General features: G+C 35.5%; 2 protein-coding genes across 12 annotated transcripts in view; both read right to left on the bottom strand.

Annotated features, from left to right (window-relative positions):
• Positions 1-8,361, bottom strand: part of cep70 (centrosomal protein 70) — a 49,652-nt gene extending 41,291 nt beyond the window's left edge. For 5 of the 9 annotated variants that reach the window (XR_013815803.1, XM_079807558.1, XM_079807560.1 and 2 more), the window contains exons 1-5: positions 8,121-8,258; positions 5,581-5,617; positions 2,272-2,294; positions 2,127-2,159; positions 1,799-1,898 (exon numbers count right to left, since the gene is read on the bottom strand). Coding sequence is in view for 8 of the 9 variants with exons in the window: in XM_079807558.1 (XP_079663684.1) it covers positions 1,799-1,898; positions 2,127-2,159; positions 2,272-2,280 (142 nt within the window). In the remaining variant the exon portion in view is untranslated. Of the gene's footprint in view, positions 1-1,798; positions 1,899-2,126; positions 2,160-2,271; positions 2,295-5,010; positions 5,138-5,580; positions 5,618-8,120 lie in introns of those variants that run through there. The other 4 variants (XM_079807565.1, XM_079807562.1, XM_079807564.1 and 1 more) reach the window with 4 other exon arrangements.
• A 6,020-nt stretch (positions 8,362-14,381) lies between these two features.
• Positions 14,382-19,274, bottom strand: part of adarb1a (adenosine deaminase RNA specific B1a) — an 85,300-nt gene continuing 80,407 nt past the window's right edge. For all 3 annotated transcript variants that reach the window (XM_079807555.1, XM_079807554.1, XM_079807556.1), the window contains one exon: positions 14,382-18,114. In XM_079807555.1, coding sequence (XP_079663681.1) covers positions 17,938-18,114 — 177 coding nt within the window. In that variant the 3' untranslated portion in view covers positions 14,382-17,937. The remainder of the gene's footprint in view (positions 18,115-19,274) is intronic.

Here is a 19,274-nt window from a genome sequence, read left to right as displayed (position 1 = left end):
ACCTGAGAGAGATTTGTGGGTTCGGGAGGGGCGGATGTGCGCGTGCGCGTTTCATTCAGAACGCAAGGCAAAATAATCGTTTTTTCTCGATTGTACTATTTTGGTGATCGTTGGGAGGCAAAATCGAAATCGAAATCGAAATTCGATTAATTGCACAGCCCTACAGGTCAGTTAATTGCTGTTCTTATAGCCTACAGCTTTCACTTTCGTGCTCATAAAGTTTGTCAAGTATGCGTTTAAGGCTTGCCAGTTTCAACATTTAAAGCGATTGTGCACTATTCAAAAACAACAATACGTATCCGTTCAGTGCTCAGCTTCTTTCTGTGACACAGAGAGCCGAGCCGTGTCTCTGACAACACGCGCGCGCGCCCTGAAGGCAGATCTTTCACCTGCGTCACGTGAAGATCGCGCGCAGAGGAGCAGCAGAAACGCAGTGTAAACGCTGTCCTGTGACTAAAGTAGAGTCACTAAAGTAGCTTAGAAACTCAACCGTTATAGGCATACATTTTAATACCTTTGCAGTAAGTACACACCAGAGCTTAATAATGAATAGAGACGGTATGAGTAATTCACACACAATCACTCTCTCATTAATGCATCCAGATAAATGTAATGTAGGCCTACAGTGTTAATGTATCTGTATCTGATGTACAACAAGCAGAAATCTGCCCCATAGACAATAACTGCTGAAAGTGAACCGTTTCCTTCAAGTGTTTTAAAATCACAAAGAAATGCACTTTCATCAGGAAAAAAAAATTCCACCTTTAATAGTAGAAAATATTTACAGTACAAACCTTATCAGGAACTTAAGGCCTGTTCACACCGGGACGATTTTCGCACGCGTTTATCGCCGACGTTTAACGCCTCGGGACTAAACAATGGGCGCCAATGTGAGTGTTCACACCGACGCGCAAAACGCCAGGCGTAAAAGCGTCATTTTTAAAAAAACGCCTCGGTTTCGTTTTTTTATTTTGACGCGGCGCGTAAAAAACTGTCCGACCAATGAGATTGGCGCTTTTGTTCACGTGCCTGGAGCTGCTGAAGTGACAGTAAAACACGACTTGGTGGCGCTCAAGCACAAAACGGTCTTGCCGTGCACACATTGATACGACGAAGAAGTAGTAAGTAGACAAAGAAGAAGATGAACTGCTAATGCTGCTTGCCAGTTAGCAAAAAGTGTGTGAATGGTTTTGTCCATATACATAATATGTCTATGGTTTTGGCAAGCACGTAAATACTGTCTCTCTTCTCCTTCTGTGTGACAAGCGAGTGTCAGAGGCTTAAAGTGCCGCAGCACCATCTTGTGTACCGCGAGCGCATCTACTGAATGTGCACGTTCACTCGGCGCAGCGCCAGTGAAAATCGCTTGGGTGTGAACACTCAAGACGCGCCGAAAAACGGCACGAAAAACGCTGGCGATAAGCGCGCGCGATATTCGTCCCGGTGTGTACAGGCCTTTACTCAAAAACCTTATGAGGGCAAAAAAAAAAAAAAAAAAAGCAAAATAATCGTTCATTAATCATAATCGAGGTCAGATGTTCAATTAATCAAGGTTTTTATTTTTGGTCAAATCGTTTATTTTGACATTTTTTCTATTTTTAGGGATTGAATATGTTTATTAATTTATTTTTTATATTTAGCTGTTTTTATAGTTGTTAATTGTTCATTTAAATACAAATCACACACATATATATATATATATATATATATATATATATATATATATATATATATATATATATATATATATATATACACAAAATCACAAAAACATCAGAGATATTTTTTTAAACATTACCTGCAAGGTTCTTGTTCTCTGTTGGATCTGCGAAGTTGACTGGTTTGAAGCCATGATGCTGCAGCAGCCGGTTCACAGCGTCCCACTCTCTCTGCTCCTGCTGTAATGTTATACTCACATGCATTACATCTGATGTTATGGCATAAACTAACACATGCTGAAACATCGGAAATAACTGCAAACAGTTCTACCTGAAACTGGCTGTAGGTCCACAAAAACACGTATGTTTTGTCCCTGGACTGCAATGCTGCACTCAAAGCTTTTCTATGCATCTTTATATATATATATGAGCTACAACACTATTTTAAGCATTTCTTGTGTCTTTCACCTTTCCTCCGACCATCAGCACTGCAAACCCCCTCTATCCATCCACAGCAGGTGGAGGAAACCGACACAGATCGGATTACTATCCCTCCGATCAAGAAGAACAATAAGAAACACCTCCACACATGATGGAAAGAGAAACTGCTCACCTGCTCCATCCTGAGCTGAAACCCTGTAAGAAAACAGATGCATGTTTAGTTCGTAATGCACACGGATGAACCGCATTTACTGGCAATTTGTGTAAGATATTGTATTAAACACTAATACTTCAGGGAATATGGCATTATCAGGGAATATGTGAACTAAAACTCATGTTCAAAGACAAACTAACAAATAAAAACTATGGTATTCTTGGAAGTAAGTTAGTATTATTCTAAAAAACGTAAGTTAAATTTCAATACCATGGCAAAATAATACTGCAATCCCTTACGAAAAATGAACCATGGTTTTATTATATTACAAGTGTAGTAATGTTTGGCTAATTGATTACCATTTATATAACTAGTTTTACACAAATACCATGTTTAAACTATGGTTAAAGTAGCAAAGCCATGGTTAATTTGTGATTACCATGGTTTAACAATAATAACCATGTTTTTTTGGCTTTATATAACTAGTTTTACCACAAATACCATGTTTAAACTATGGTTAGAGTAGCAAAGCAATCGTTAATTTGTGATTACCCATGGTTTAACAATAATAACCATGTTTTTTGGCTTTATATAACTAGTTTTACCACAAATACCATGTTTAAACTATGGTTAAAGTAGCAAAGCCATGGTTAATTTGTGATTACCATGGTTTAACAATAATAACCATGTTTATTTGGCTTTATATAACTAGTTTTACCACAAATACCATGTTTAAACTATGGTTAGAGTAGCAAAGCAATCGTTAATTTGTGATTACCATGGTTTAACAATAATAACCATGTTTTTTGGCTTTATATAACTAGTTTTACCACAAATACCATGTTTAAACTATGGTTAAAGTAGCAAAGCCATGGTTAATTTGTGATTACCATCGTTTAACAATAATAAACATGTTTTTTTTGGCTTTATATAACTAGTTTGACCACAAATACCATGTTTAAACTATGGTTAAAGTAGCAAAGCCATGGTTAATTTGTGATTACCATGGTTTAACAATAATAACCATGTTTTTTTGGCTTTATATAACTAGTTTTACCACAAATACCATGTTTAAACTATGGTTAGAGTAGCAAAGCAATCGTTAATTTGTGATTACCATGGTTTAACAATAATAATCATGTTTTTTTGGCTTTATATAACTAGTTTTACCACAAATACCATGTTTAAACTATGGTTAAAGTAGCAAAGCCATGGTTAATTTGTGATTACCCATGGTTTAACAATAATAACCATGTTTTTTTGGCTTTATATAACTAGTTTTACCACAAATACCATGTTTAAACTATGGTTAGAGTAGCAAAGCCAAGGTTAATTTGTGATTACCATGGTTTAACAATAATAGCCATGTTTTTTTTGGCTTTATATAACTAGTTTTACCACAAATACCATGTTTAAACTATGGTTAGAGTAGCAAAGCAATCGTTAATTTGTGATTACCATGGTTTAACAATAATAACCATGTTTTTTTGGCTTTATATAACTAGTTTTACACAAATACCATGTTTAAACTATGGTTAAAGTAGCAAAGCCATGGTTAATTTGTGATTACCATGGTTTAACAATAATAACCATGTTTATTTGGCTTTATATAACTAGTTTTACCACAAATACCATGTTTAAACTATGGTTAGAGTAGCAAAGCAATCGTTAATTTGTGATTACCATGGTTTAACAATAATAACCATGTTTTTTGGCTTTATATAACTAGTTTTACCACAAATACCATGTTTAAACTATGGTTAAAGTAGCAAAGCCATGGTTAATTTGTGATTACCATCGTTTAACAATAATAAACATGTTTTTTTTGGCTTTATATAACTAGTTTGACCACAAATACCATGTTTAAACTATGGTTAAAGTAGCAAAGCCATGGTTAATTTGTGATTACCATGGTTTAACAATAATAACCATGTTTTTTTGGCTTTATATAACTAGTTTTACCACAAATACCATGTTTAAACTATGGTTAGAGTAGCAAAGCAATCGTTAATTTGTGATTACCATGGTTTAACAATAATAATCATGTTTTTTTGGCTTTATATAACTAGTTTTACCACAAATACCATGTTTAAACTATGGTTAAAGTAGCAAAGCCATGGTTAATTTGTGATTACCCATGGTTTAACAATAATAACCATGTTTTTTTGGCTTTATATAACTAGTTTTACCACAAATACCATGTTTAAACTATGGTTAGAGTAGCAAAGCCAAGGTTAATTTGTGATTACCATGGTTTAACAATAATAGCCATGTTTTTTTTGGCTTTATATAACTAGTTTTACCACAAATACCATGTTTAAACTATGGTTAGAGTAGCAAAGCAATCGTTAATTTGTGATTACCATGGTTTAACAATAATAACCATGTTTTTTTGGCTTTATATAACTAGTTTTACCACAAATACCATGTTTAAACTATGGTAAGAGTAGCAAAGCAATCGTTAATTTGTGATTACCCATGGTTTAACAATAATAACCATGTTTTCTTGGCTTTATATAACTAGTTTTACCACAAATATCATGTTTAAACTATGGTTAGAGTAGCAAAGCAATCGTTAATTTGTGATTACCGTGGTTTAACAATAATAACCATGTTTTTTTGGAACAATAGTTCATTTTCGATGCCCCAAAACATGCTAGAAGTATAAAACAACACTGCAGGAAAAACAGTGTCTACAAACGCGGTTTGAATTACGTTCACATAAAAAGTGTTAAGCAAAATGTGTCTAAACCATACCTTAAAGCACTGACGATGACTTATTAACCTATTACACCTTCAATTTAACATTTTATAAACGGAAAAACAGTTTGTTTCAAATAACAGCGGAAACTGACACGGACGAAACGCTTCCTGGTTTTAGACCAATAGGAGGACAGAATGACGAAACCACGCCCATTACGTCGTTTGCGCCTCAGTACTGACGCTTCCCTCGTAAAAGCCGGTACTAGTGTCCACTAGATGGCTGCAGAGGCTAAGCTTTTGAGTATGGATATTTTTTTTTACAAAATAAGGTTATAGTATGGAACTATATGGTACAATATTTAATAATAATATTTATTATGTAATAACAATATTTAATAAAAGCACCAGATGGAATTTATTAGGGAAATAAATGCCTTGTTTGTTAATAGTAGCTATCAAAATTTACATAAAATGCAAACATGGCCTGTCCTGTTCGATAATCAATTTGAACAGACTGTGTTTATTGAGCCTCTAATCTCATTGCTCTTCCAAATTTACGGATTCTGTGGCATTTGATGTCGCTCTTCTTGTAGTGCAGTCATGGTTTGGAAAGGGCAAACTCACCTCTGGATGAAGGTCAGCATGCAAATCTCACCACTATCTGCGAGAGAGAGAGAGAGAGAGAGAGAGAGAGAGAGAGAGAGAGAGAGGAGAGAGAGAGAGAGAAGAGAGAGAGGAGAGAGAGAGAGAGAGAGAGAGAGAGAGAGAGAGAGAGAGAGAGAGAGAGAGAGAGAGAGAGAGAGAGAGAGAGAGAGAGAGAGAGAGAGAGAGAGAGAGAGAGAGAGAGAGAGAGAGAGAGAGAGAGAGAGAGAGAGAGAATTCGCATAAGCCCCCATTTTGCCTCAACCAGAAACTTATCATAAAATGGTAACTTTAAAGCATCATCATCATTATATGTTGGAAAATTAGGCTTTACTAGACAAATATTTTTACATCTGTAAAGTAGCAATAACACACATTTGATTTAATTACGTATTTTGATAGACATTGATATAAAATAAGCAATTCAGGACGGGTAGAGGTGATTAAAAGGTTCAAACCAAAGGCCAACATTTTGCATATGAAATGGAGTTAGGTATTTATCATAACGTAATAAATTTTTTTATTGAACAATATCAATTTACAAACTTAAATAGGGAACAATAATATGCTTATAACATAACGTAACTTTTACAAACTAAAAAGACCCTTTTCACATTTCCAGGTTTATCAGAATGAAAAAATACTATAGTATATTAAAATTACTCTAGTAAATAATATAGTGTTTTTGAACCGTACTATAGGAACTACAGTAAATTAACTAAATGTAGTAAATTCTAAAATATACTACAATTTACTGTAGTATCTTTACTATAGTATGGTTCAAAAACACTATAGTATTTACTAGAGTAATTTTACTGTAATTTTACTTTATACTATAGTATTTATTCATGTGGGGGAAGTCATAGTTGGGTTAACTTTTATAGCGGTGAATGAGATACATTAAATATATTTTTGTGTCCCCATTTGCCCAAATAGGAAAAGAAAAACTCCACAATAGTGATTTCACAACTTTCAAAAAGAGGGAAAAAAAAGAGTGAGATTGATAACGGCAGTGAAAAGAGAGAAAGGTGTTTTTATTTTATTTTATTTGACGCAAAAGTAATATGATACAAAGTATTAGTGTTATAAATGTACATACATAAAAGAAAAAAATGAAAATACAAAAAACTTTGCTGAATTTACGATATTGATGACCGTTAAAACGAGACTGAGCACGCGCAATGATATTCCCGCCTTGGATCCGTCATTGATGAAGAAGTCTGCCTACAAATTACGTGAGTAAAATACGTGAGTAAAATAAGGTTTCTGAATAAAAAATATTACTTTATACACTATATAAATGATTGTCGAATTAAATATTATATGATTTTTCAACATGAAAAACGTTTGAAAACGCAATCCCTGAGGCGAAAACTGCCTTTCCTGAGGTGAAATAAACACGCGCAATGATATTCCCGCCTTGGATCCGTCATTGATGAAGAAGCCTAAATTACGTGAGTAAAATACTTGAGTAAAATAATGTTTCTGAATATTATATTATTGAAGAAATATTAGATTATACACGATATAAATGATTGTCGAATTTAAAAAATATAATTTTTTCAGCATGAAAAACTTTTGAAAACTGCCTTTCCTGAGGTAAAATTTGCCTTGCCGCTGAAAATGTGAAAATTACCTGAGTAACTATTGTTAAGTTATTACAATTATTATCGCTACTGTAAAATCATAATTAATTAATATCAGGTCTCCTTCAAACAGTGGATGTTACATCCTATTTGTTTTATATTATTTGTTAATATACTAATTTAGTCATTCTTTTTTCTGTTTTATACGAAAATTGACCATGGTTTTATTATAGTAAAAGTCTAGTAACCATGTTTTTTGCAGATTGATTACCATTTGTATAACCACAGTAACAACTACCATGGCTAATCTATGGTAAGTGTAGCAAAACCATGGTTAATTTGTGGGTGAACTATAGTAACCATGTTATGTTTTTTTGCTCTTTTTTGTAGGAAAAGGGTTCATTTCTAATTGGATTCGACATTCTTAGACATCTTTCCTCATCCTGACATGTTGAGCAGGTAGTTCATGTTTTCAGCACCAGGTGAATGATTCACTTTCAGGTAAGATGCTCTAATGACATTAAAAGGCCAGGAAGGTCCATTAAGTAGTTTAATCGAATTAATAAACGAGCCGTGACAAATGAATCTGGGCGCAGAGGTTTCTGGATTAAAGACACAGGCGAATCAATGTTATCACAACAGTGTAGGCCAACTCGTTCAGATTTGATCTAGACTTGACCAAGGCATTAAACTTGAATGCAACCACTTTCATTTTGTACGTCATACTGTATATAGGCTAAATGACGTCAAGTTTAATGAAATTATAGTTTACGGTATTTAATTTAGAGCTGAAATTTACATTTGAACTCGAAGTGTGTTCTATATAAATAATGATTGTTATTGACTTAATACAACTAGCTATTATAAATGTGATTGTATATGGATTTTAAAGGGTTAGTTCACCCAAAAATTAAAATAATGTAATTTATTCCTCACCCTCATGCTGTTCCACACCCGTAAGACCTCCGTTCATCTTCAGAACACAAATGAAGATATTTGTGTTGAAATCTGAAGGCTCAATGAGGCCTGCATAGCCAGCAATGAAATTTACGCTCTCAGGATCTATTAATGTACTAAAAACATATTTTAATCAGTTCTAGTAGTCGGATCATTTTACTGACTCGGATCTTTGAGTCTTGTTCAGCAAAATGAATAAATCTTTTTTCGAGTCATTTCGTTCATTTCAGAAAAATATAATTAAAATGACATGTTAAATAGCCCAACCCATCTAGTACTTATGAAAATGTTGATTACATTTGTAAAACTAAATAAAAATAAACTATTGGGTACTGCAACCAAAGCCAAATGATAAGAAACTGAAACGTTTAATTAATTGATTAGTTGTTGGGTCAGGCTATTGCAGTCTAACTCTGTTAGTTCACCTCACCTCCTGATCCGAGACATTCTTTCTTTTGCAACTTCATATTTATCACGTTTTTTCTCCGCTTCTCGTGTCTTCGAACTCCTCGAGACGTTAGTTGTCGACTCGTCTGTCGGTCCGGGAACAGAATGATTAGTTCATCTTTCGAGTCTCGAGATAGTCTAATTGACTTGAATTTGTGATGTTAGACTTGAATAGTCAATATATTTCCCATATTTGTATATGTCTGATATTAACTGAGAATTATATATTTAAAAAAAAGAAATAATAAAAAAATAACTACGTGCTTGTTAGTAAAAAGGTTGTGAACTAGTGTTCAATACAGTGACAAGTCACGTGGCAAAAGAACGAATGACTCAAACGTCAAACCCGAAAGACTCGTAAGAACTAATCTTTTCTGTTTCCGCTACTGACAGCATAGACTCTATGGGACTGACAGGAAGAACGAAAGACTCAAACCCGAACTCGAAACTCGAGACTCGAAAGATGAACTAATCATTTTTGTTCTTTCCAGTACAGATTCAGCGTAATGCGCATGCGCGGTCAACACAAAATGAACGAATCACTCTCTGAGACAACTCGGTAGTCCCGAGTCATATTAAAGATTCGTTCAAAATGAACGAATCGTTCATGAACGACACATCACTAATCAGTTCATGTGAGTACAGTGGTTCAATATTACTATTATAAAGCAACGAGAATATTTTTGGTGCGCCAAAAAACCCGAAATAACGACTTATATAACGTAGACTAACCATGTTCCGTACACAACGATGTTCCGTACAGATGAACTTTTACCGCTGATCGCTGGGTAAATACTTCCTGGTCATACATAAAATATATATCTGTGTCATCGTCATTTCTCCCTCTTTCACATCCGATCAAGACAGAGACCCTAACGCCTTTTGTTCCAGTGAGATTTCAGTAAATTTGCATGGTGCGCCCACTGCGCTTGAAATTGGACGGTGGGGAAGCTGCACGTCAGAGTGCAGCTTGTGTGGGGAGATAACTAGAGCAGCGAAAATGTACATTTTGATTTAATTTATGCTTCTCAGAGTATTACAGTCCTTATTAAATGAATATTATGTTATCACAAATTGTTAAATATATGACCTTTTGTTGAATAAATGCTTTTAAATGGGATTTTTTTAAACGTTAAATTGCAGGCGATGACCGCTTGGCGCCACTCGGCTGAGACAGGCAGAGTTTTGAAGTTTACACATTGGTTTATCATTAAAAAAAAGTAATTAATGCAAATTGTTTGCCTTTCTTTGTCTTCAGAAATATATGGTAATATTATTCCCCAATGTTTCACATGGTTCATGCTTAACTCACATGCCATAATTAATATCACGACACAATCATGCCTAGCTCGCATGGTTCTCTTATTGAACCTGCAATTAACTTACATTTTAACCAAATAAAAAGGTATTCACCTTTATTATTCATTTAAATGATGTTTTCTTTAGTTAAAATAAACACAGCTCACAATTTATCAGATAAATGTCACTTTTCGCAGTTGAAATCAAGTTATTCGCTCTGTACGGAACATCATTGTAAACCTGTACGGAACACCGTTAACGCTCATCATCTTCCGTACACCAGCGGAGGAGGTACTTTTCCCCACTTTTCTCAAATATTATTGGTCCAAAAGACATCAATCAAAGTGTGGACTGTCCAATGGGTATTCACATAGGGAATGATCACACAAAATAGCTTGTCTGGCTCTCAACAACGGAGGAGTGGGCGTTGGCGTTTGGTGAATAGCGAAAAGTGTACGGAACATGGTTAGTCTACGTTAGTGATTATATAGTGACTTATACTCACTGATTCATAACGCTTCGAAGCTTCATGATGCAGTGTTTTGAAATCGTCATCACTATGTAAGTCGTTATTTAGGGTTTTTTTGCGCACAAAAACTTTTCTCGCCGATTCATAAAGTTATTGTAGAGCCGCTGTAGTGAGATGGACTTTGTAACGACGTCTTTAGTGTCTTTTAAGGGTCTTGAGAGTGTAAAGTGCATTGAGCCAATGGAGGCCTTTCAGAGCATCAGATTTACACTAAAATATCTTCATTTGTGTCTGAAGATGAACGGAGGTCTGACGGGTGTCCAACGACATGAGGGTCAGTAACTAATGACAGAATTTACATTTTTGGTTGAACTAACCCTTTAATGGAAACGCTGTCATTTCGCAATATTTTTTTTATCGACTTTTTGAAAATATCGCAAAGGTTTTGGGCAAAATCTGTAATGGAAACGCGGCTAGTGTGTTGAATCATGATTCAGATCGCGTGTCAAACTGCTGAAACCACGTAACTTTGGCGCTCAGAGCCGCTGATTTGATACGCTCCAAAGCTTCATGAAGCAGTGTTTTGAAATCGGCCATCACTATATAAGTCGTTATTTAGTTTTTTTTGGCGCACCAAAAATATTCTCGTCACTTTATAATATTAATATTGAACCACTGTACTCACATGAACTGATGTTTTTAGTACATTAATGGATCTTGAGAGAGGAAATGTCATTGCTGGCTATGCAGGACTCATTGACAGGGTTCCCACTCGTCCTGGAAAACCTGGAAAATTGATGACAAATTTTCCAGTCCTGGAAAACACATGGAAAATTAGAGAAAATGTAAAATGTCCTGCAAAATCTTGTTGTTGTCTGGGAAAAAGTTATTTCTTTAGCAGTGTATAAAGAGTTTATCGCTGGCCCAAACAATTAGCGCTAGTTGCAGAAAGCACATGTTCAGGAATACGGAGTTTACATGGAATACATGTTTAATAGCTAATGCTATAACTGCTCAAATGTATGCAGTGAATGTTAACTCATAAGCTGCTACCTAATCACATCATTTTGATATAAAGTCACATTTGTGTGTTATAAAGTCAGAATTGCGTGATATAAACTCGCAATTCTGACCTTTTCCACACAATTGACTTTTTTGCGCAGTTGTGAGTTTATATCTTGCAATTCTGACTTCTTTTCTCAGAATTGTGAGATCTAAACTACAATTGCAAGTTATAAAGTCCAATTCTGAGGAAAAAAGAATTGCGAAAATTTTCGCGTTTATATCACAAATATGTAAACTCGCAATTGCGAGAAAGTCAGAATAGCGAGATAAAAAGTCTCAATTACCTTTTCTTTCTATTCTGTGGTGTAAACAAGCTTCCATAGTCATAATGTATGATTGAGAGCTCATATTGAAAAATGCTGGATTGTTAAGTAATGGCAATAAACTGTACGGCTTTTAAAGACTTAGAAAGCAATATTTGGCGTGATCCTTGTCGTAGTAGTAAAATTGAAAATGTCCTGGAAAAGTACTGGAAAACGGTTGCTGAAAAAGAGTGGGATTTTTGGGTGAACTAACCCTTTAGCTAGCATCAGTTTAGTTCTGCGAAATACAATTGCATGTTTACTTGAGGTACAAAAAGAAAAAGATGTCCAGCAAAAATTGCACTTGCGTGCTTTGTCTGAGATTTCGGTCATAAGTACTTGAGTCAATTTTCTTTGAGGTAAAATGCTTTCACCCAAAAAGCCCCTGACGTTTTTTTTTCCCACACTTCAAATCATCTTATCTCACTTTGCCAATTTGAAGCGACCAAAACAACCGACATGTTGTGCTCGCGTACAATGCCTTGAAATTACGCTCAACAAAAACAGTTTAAGTGGAGTGAAACGCACCACTATGACTCCAACGACAAGGGCAGAAAGAGCACAGCTTTTCTCTTTTTACACACTTCACCTCCTGAAAGGCAATTTGGAGATAAAGGTTGAAGCTGGAAGCCATGAAAGGCGTCTAACGCTAATCCTGCCTCACCTTGAGTCTGATCGAACTCTGAAAAATCATCCGCAAATCTCTCGTTTCTTCCCTAAACCGTAAATACATCCACGCAGTTCGCACAACGGAAGAGAGCTTTCTTCTTCTCACACTGGAAGTTCTCTGAAGCTCAAGATGTTGGCGACAGATTGTGGAAGTTTTTAAAGTTTTGATGGAAGATAAGGTTACTTTATTTTGTTTGTTCGGGTTTCTGTGAAGCGCAGAGATGAGGCAAATCCGCGCCGGGATTATCTCCCACTTTCTCACCTTGCACAGGTGTGGAGAGCTGATATGGCCCAAACTCACATGCTCCTGATGCATCATGGGTAGAAGTGGGACAGCTGGGAGAGGGAAGCCACAGGTTTGCACAGATTATCAGACACCATTCTCTACTTTCATACAATTGGGTGAGGGGAAAAACTAACCGCTTGAGAATTATCTCGCCTTTCTGAACTTTAGTTTATTCACATATATGAGAAAAAGTTTTTCATACAAACTATCTTTGCAGTGAAATTACTTGCGCACACTGTAAAAAATGTGCTTAAAATGATCAGTCAAAATTAAATAATATCTATGACACCATCTGGATTAATCAGTGCCCCTAAAAGACACCAATAATATATAACTCTACATTCTATAAGGTTAAAGAAGACTTGCAAACTGCAAAACACATTTTGATAAACACACAAACTGGACACAGACAAAGTGTATTATTCAAAATTAAATATGCCCTTAAAATCAATTAATATGTATTAATATCACCATTAATAAATTATTATTACTTTTCGTTTTGTAAAAGTATTTCCTTCTCCCTTTTAAAAGTTGATAAGCCTTAGATTTTATGGTTATTATTTATGTTTTAGTATATTTCCATTTAGGTCCTACTGCTGTATATATACACTGACCATGCATAACATTATGACTGCCTTCCTAATATTAAGGTTGGTCCCCCGACTCGAGGCATGGACTCCTCTAGACCCCTGAAGGTGTGCTGTGGTATCTGGCACCAAGATGTTAGCAGCAGATCCTTTAAGTCCTGTAAGTTGCGAGGTGAGGCCTCCATGGATCGGACTTGTTTGTTCGGCACATCCAACAGATGCTCGATTGGATTGAGATTTGGGGAATTTGGAGGCCAAGTCAACGCCTCAAACTTGTTGTTTGCTTAGCCGTCACAATCTGGCCCTTGTCAAACTCGCTCAAATCCTTACGTTTGCCGATTTTTCCTGCTTCTAACGCATCAACTCTGAGGACAAAATGTTCACTTGCTGCCGAATATATCCCACCCACTAACAGGAGATGAAGAGATCATCAGTGTTATTCACTACACCTGCCATAATGTTATGCCTGATTGGTGTATATATAGTAAAAACAAATTAAATCCAGTTCACAAACAATATTGAAAAATCATTGATGATTAAAATGTGTTATAAGCTGTAAAAAACACACATTTTAGGACTTTCTTTAGAGAAATAACGGCCCTCAAAGCTGCTAAATGTTAATGTAAAAACAGAAAAAGAGAGGAAACACTCCAGAATGTGAATTAAAGGAGTCACGGATAAAAGCACTTTAGACGAAAGAGCCATTGTTCAAAGACCAATCCGGCACAACAAGCCTGTGAGCTCAGATAAACACAATTTCACTCTAGTCGCTGCGATTACCACACCGCTAATCGCTTCATTTTGCCCATCGCTAGCGCGGGTAAACAAAAGGTCATAATTTAGTGGAATTAGGATTCCAGCAACGAATCCACTTGAAACTCGTTTGTTCTTAAGAACGCACAGAACACTGATAATGTGGATTTAATCCCTAATTAAATTGTTTGGGTATTTAAAAACTTTCAAGCTTTCAAAAGTCGGTACAACTGTGCACAATAGCTACTACTTACTGGAAGCACAATTTTCAGGATTATAAGAAAAACCTTTTGCCATGTCCATTATGTTTGGTGTTATTTGGGAAACATGAGACAAAAGACTGACGAACCCAAGTAAACCACAAAGATTGCGACGGTTTTATTCTTTCTTCTCATGTGAAAACGCATGCAGATTTCTGATTCCGGCCCGGCAGAACCAGTTCAAACCGAATCCATGCGGGACTCTTGTTAAGACAACAAAGAGCAACCTGGACACTGTGGCATCATGGGAATTTTCCAGGAAAAGTTCTTGTATTGACATAACTAGGTTGAGTTTTAGAGATTTTAAATCTCCTGCTGAGCAGAGACAAACTAAACCCAACAGAAACAAAGGCCCGGCCCCAAATGTTGCTCTCAGTCCTCTGGAGAAGTCCACACTTTGGTGATGCAATGCCGCTTAGACTGCTGGGTAGAAACAAAAACACCTTCATGGACACATGCAAACAAGAACAAATCCACACAGAAGGGCCATTTGGGGAAAGACCAAAGTAATCGAAAGCAGTTTTTTGGAATCGGTAACATTGTAATTTAGTATTTACATTATTACAATAATTGAAAAACATCTGATAATCAAATCCCTGGAACAGGGACTAAAAAAATAAAGAAATAAATCTTCCCACATTTCTGATGATACAGTGTCATTTAGTCAATAAAATAGCATTGCATTCTTAACATTGAATGAGAAATTGGGTGACAAAATAATCGATTTAAACATTAAAATTTACAATTAAGCGGAAACAGTTTTAGACAAAAACGTATACATAAGCATACATTTAAAAATAAAAATGTTCAGCACTCGGTGCGTTCACACCGGACTAAATGACGCGCAGTTGGACATTTTGAGTTTATTCGCTTCATTCACGTGTGAAATTCGCTTCACAACAGACGTGAATTCGTGTCATGGGCGGGGCTTCTGCCAGCCGGCTCGTCTCGTTGAGAAATGGCTGACATGGCTTGTGTTCAGACGTCTTTTTTGCTAAAATACTACTGTTAATGTGTGACAAAACGTAGTTTTAAGACTTTTTCAGGTGATAGTGTAGTTGTTTAAAGCTCAAATCTGTGGTTTATTTATATAAAGAGTGCCTATTTGAACATTTTATCTGGTGTTTTCGGAGTTGTGAGCTCCAGTGGATCAGCGGCGCTCATTAACCCCGGCGAGGGCAACCTTTCCTCGGCCAGTCCTTCTGCCGCTGGCTCTGATGTCTCTGAGGCGTCTCGAGCTATAATTCGTCTTGTGTTTAAGTAACGGCCGATCTTTGGTCTCATGGATCTATAATTTGTTCCCTGGCAAATCGTTTAGGCTGAGGGCAAAGTTTCATTACTTTTTTATTTTTAGGCTATTTAACTTTACGTTACTGTTGTAGCCGACTAGCACTGACTTTAAACGCTTGACTGAATTGTTTGCTTTATTTCATGTATAGCTTCTTATACATTTTACTTATACTTTTGTATTATTGATCATACATAAACTTGCATTTAACAAAAAGAGACTGGGTTGTGTTTCATGTCATTTAATGTTATCACAGTGATAATCATTTGCACACTTGTCTGAACCACATATTAATATATGATTATTATAAACCAGATTTTCTCCTCATTGTTGTCACTACTAGAGAAAGCTCCTGATTGGTTAACGCGGCCCGAATATCCGCCAGATTTTTCAACTTGCGCGAATCACGGTCAAACGCTCAAAACACCATAAAAGACGCTGGGTTATTTGATTTTACCTAAATGCTACGCTGAGCCTCTCTGGTCATTTTGTTAGATTATTTTTAGCTACGCATGGACTGGTCAATCAGATATTGGCCGATATATGTAATTATCTTGAGTTATTAATCATCGGCTGATTATTTAAACAGCCAATATATTAGGCCTGTCGCGATTGGTCGATACAATCGACTAAGTCGACGCTGTTAATTATTCGACATCAATATTTTTAGTCGACTGGGTAAGTTGGGTACGATATGAAATTGTATTAGTACCGGTACTTTATATATACGCACAGCTCAGAAAAAAGAACACAGCAGAAAAGCGCAGCCGCGCACACGCCTTTCACGCGACGCCAGTTTCGCGGATTATTGGGTTTGAATGGTCAAAAATATGTAAAAATGCACGTCCTGGCGAGTATTCGGGTAAACGCAGTTGGATATGTCTTTAGTGAACGTATACGGAGTTGAGTGAGAAATTGGGTGTTACAATGAATTTGGTCCGTGCAGCTCTTAAAGGGCCGGACCTCATATTCTAGCGAGTTTTTAGGGTTTAAAAAAATAAAAATGATAAAACAATGAATAGTAAGTTCTGTCAAATTATTCAATTACTTTTACTGTTTTTGCCATATGGTATCGATTCAGTATTGTATCGAGGTATTTTAGTCTGGTATCATATCAAAGTCATAATTTTGGTATTGTTATGTTGGTTTACAAATTTGTACCTTTTTACATTTGTACTCATTTTGTCAAGGGCTTGTTTACATTTATACTTTTTTATAGCACACTACTGAAGGCCAAAGTAAATTAAATGTTTTCAAGTAAAATTGTTGAAAATCATTGTGATAAATTAGTTGATAGATTAATCGATAAATTAACAGACAGATTAATCAATAAATTAGCCGATAGATTAATCGATGAACCAATACATTAGCCGATAGATTAACCGATAAATCAATCAATAGATTAATTGATTAATCGATAAACGAATCGATTAATCAGTAAATTACTCAACAGGTTAATTGATTAATCGATAAATTAGTTGATAGATTAATCGATATAAAAATAGTCGTTAGTGGCAGCCCTAAAATGTATGTTCTATCAATCAAAAGGGAAGCAAGCCGTTGCAAAATGCATTTCTAGCTTGCTAATTAATATCGGTTTATTTTCCTAATTGCAGTTTGACTTGTTTCATAAAGCACCTTAAGTTAGCTAAATACAATTATTAATTTGTATTCTAAGTTATGTACTGAATATAAGGGTGTTTAAAAAGGTGGCAGTACCACCATGGTGTCAGAAGATGTTCTTATTTATACGATATCGGCACGTATATATTGCATTGCGCATTGTTTACAACGTTGGGTGTTTTCCCTATCACATATTTTAGAAATCGTCATAAATTAGGTATCTTTAACATTAAAAATTAATCATGTAACTTCGTTATAATGGAAACGGTTCTTAAAAACCTACATTATTGTAATATTAAAATTTGTGGCTTTGATTTTCTAGTAATTTTAGAGTCCAAATGGTTTTGCAAAACATATTTTGTATAACTTTTAGTATGTTTTATGCATGCTTAGTGTTGATGGAAAAGGGAGCGTTTGGAAAAGGGAGCGTTTTGAAATGAAAACGCTCATTTTAAATTAGTCAAAGTAGACTTACCCATAGTCAATAGGGTTAATTGTGCAAGCCACCTTTAGAGCAACACCTCTTACCTAGCACCAAGTTTCCATTTGGGTTATTTTTAAGCCAGCCATTTTTTGAGTGAACATAAACATGTTATTATAGATAAAAGAAACTGCAATAATAACAAGCAATAAGAAGAAGAAGAAGAAGAAGAAGCATAAAAAGAAACATGAGGTTAGATTAAAACCTTGCATTCCATGTAAATGTACAAAAGATCTTCCGCAGACAATCCCTTTCTCTCGGTTTATCTTAAGTGGTGAGGGAAAACTGGTCTTGTTCGATGGGCTTTTCAACCCACGCTCCCAGTCCTGCTTTGTTGAAAGCTTTGAAGAGAGTTTCTTTAGCCGCGTGATACTCCACTGCCGCTTGTTTTGCCTCATGGTAGGAGCCTGGATGACATCCTCGGATCCGCAGAGTCTCACTGAGCTGAGGGAGGTAAATGGATAATGGCATTTTAATATGGGTGTAACGATTCATCTACTACATCGATGTATCGATTTATATTCCTATGATCTAACTTCATCGATCTGTGCTCTGCAAGTTGGCCTTCCGACATAATATCGATCTAACATCGTTTTAAAAGGTAATCAATCGATTGTATCGATCATAGGAAATAACGCATTGGATTTAAGCACGTCAGACTTTATATGGATGTTTTTTCTTAGCACTTTTAATGATAAAGGCGTTAAACGTTACTCAGTCTGCCTATCTGTGACATCAGCGCTAAGAAAACAAAACATAGCGGATGGCAGAGGAGAAGCCAACGAGCGAGAAATTATCAAGCCACCAGGAGAAAGAGCTAACGTTACCTGTACTTTCAACCCTGGCTAATGTTACCTGTGAATTCCTGACACCAGTGTGCCAGTAGAGCGAGTTTTTAGCACAGCGAAGTGTTCTGCGGTCAGATCATGTTGATATTTTTGAAAAAGAAATCTGTAGAGTCATTGAAGAGTAGTTGGTTACATTTTATCTTTTGTTAAATATTGTTTGTTTATTAAACTGAGAGTAGTAGCAGGTTCAGCCAGTTTATTCAACCTGAAGAGAAGTTAGTTGCACTTTATTTTTGATATTAATATTGTATTTGTATTATTTTAATGTTGAAAAACAACAGCAAAAGTAGCAGGTAAACCTACTATTAATTAAATCTGAAGAGAAGTTAGTTGCACTTTATTTTTGATATTAATATTGTAATATTATTATGTTGGATAACAAAAGCAAAAGTAGCAGGTTAACATACTATTAATTAAACCTGAAGAGAAGTTAGTTGCACTTTATTTTTGATATTAATATTGTAATATTTGTATTATTTTAATGTTGAAAAACAACAGCAAAAGTAGCAGGTAAACCTACTATTAATTAAACCTGAAGAGAAGTTAGTTGCACTTTATTTTTGATATTAATATTGTAATATTTGTATGTTGGAAAACAAAAAAATAAGTAGCAGGTTAACCTACTGTTGAACTGTTGGTTGCACTTACTGTGCTTTTATTGAAAATGTATTGAATATTGAAATTGAGAAGGTTAACTTCCTGTTAATTCATCCTAAACTGTTGGTTGTACTTTATTTACATAAAATGTGAATGCAT

Source organism: Gobio gobio, assembly GCF_949357685.1.
Source record: "Gobio gobio genome assembly, chromosome: 24".
Classification (NCBI taxonomy): domain Eukaryota; kingdom Metazoa; phylum Chordata; class Actinopteri; order Cypriniformes; family Gobionidae; genus Gobio; species Gobio gobio.
Note: the sequence above shows the minus strand (reverse complement) of the source record. Positions and strands in the feature narration are given on the sequence as shown.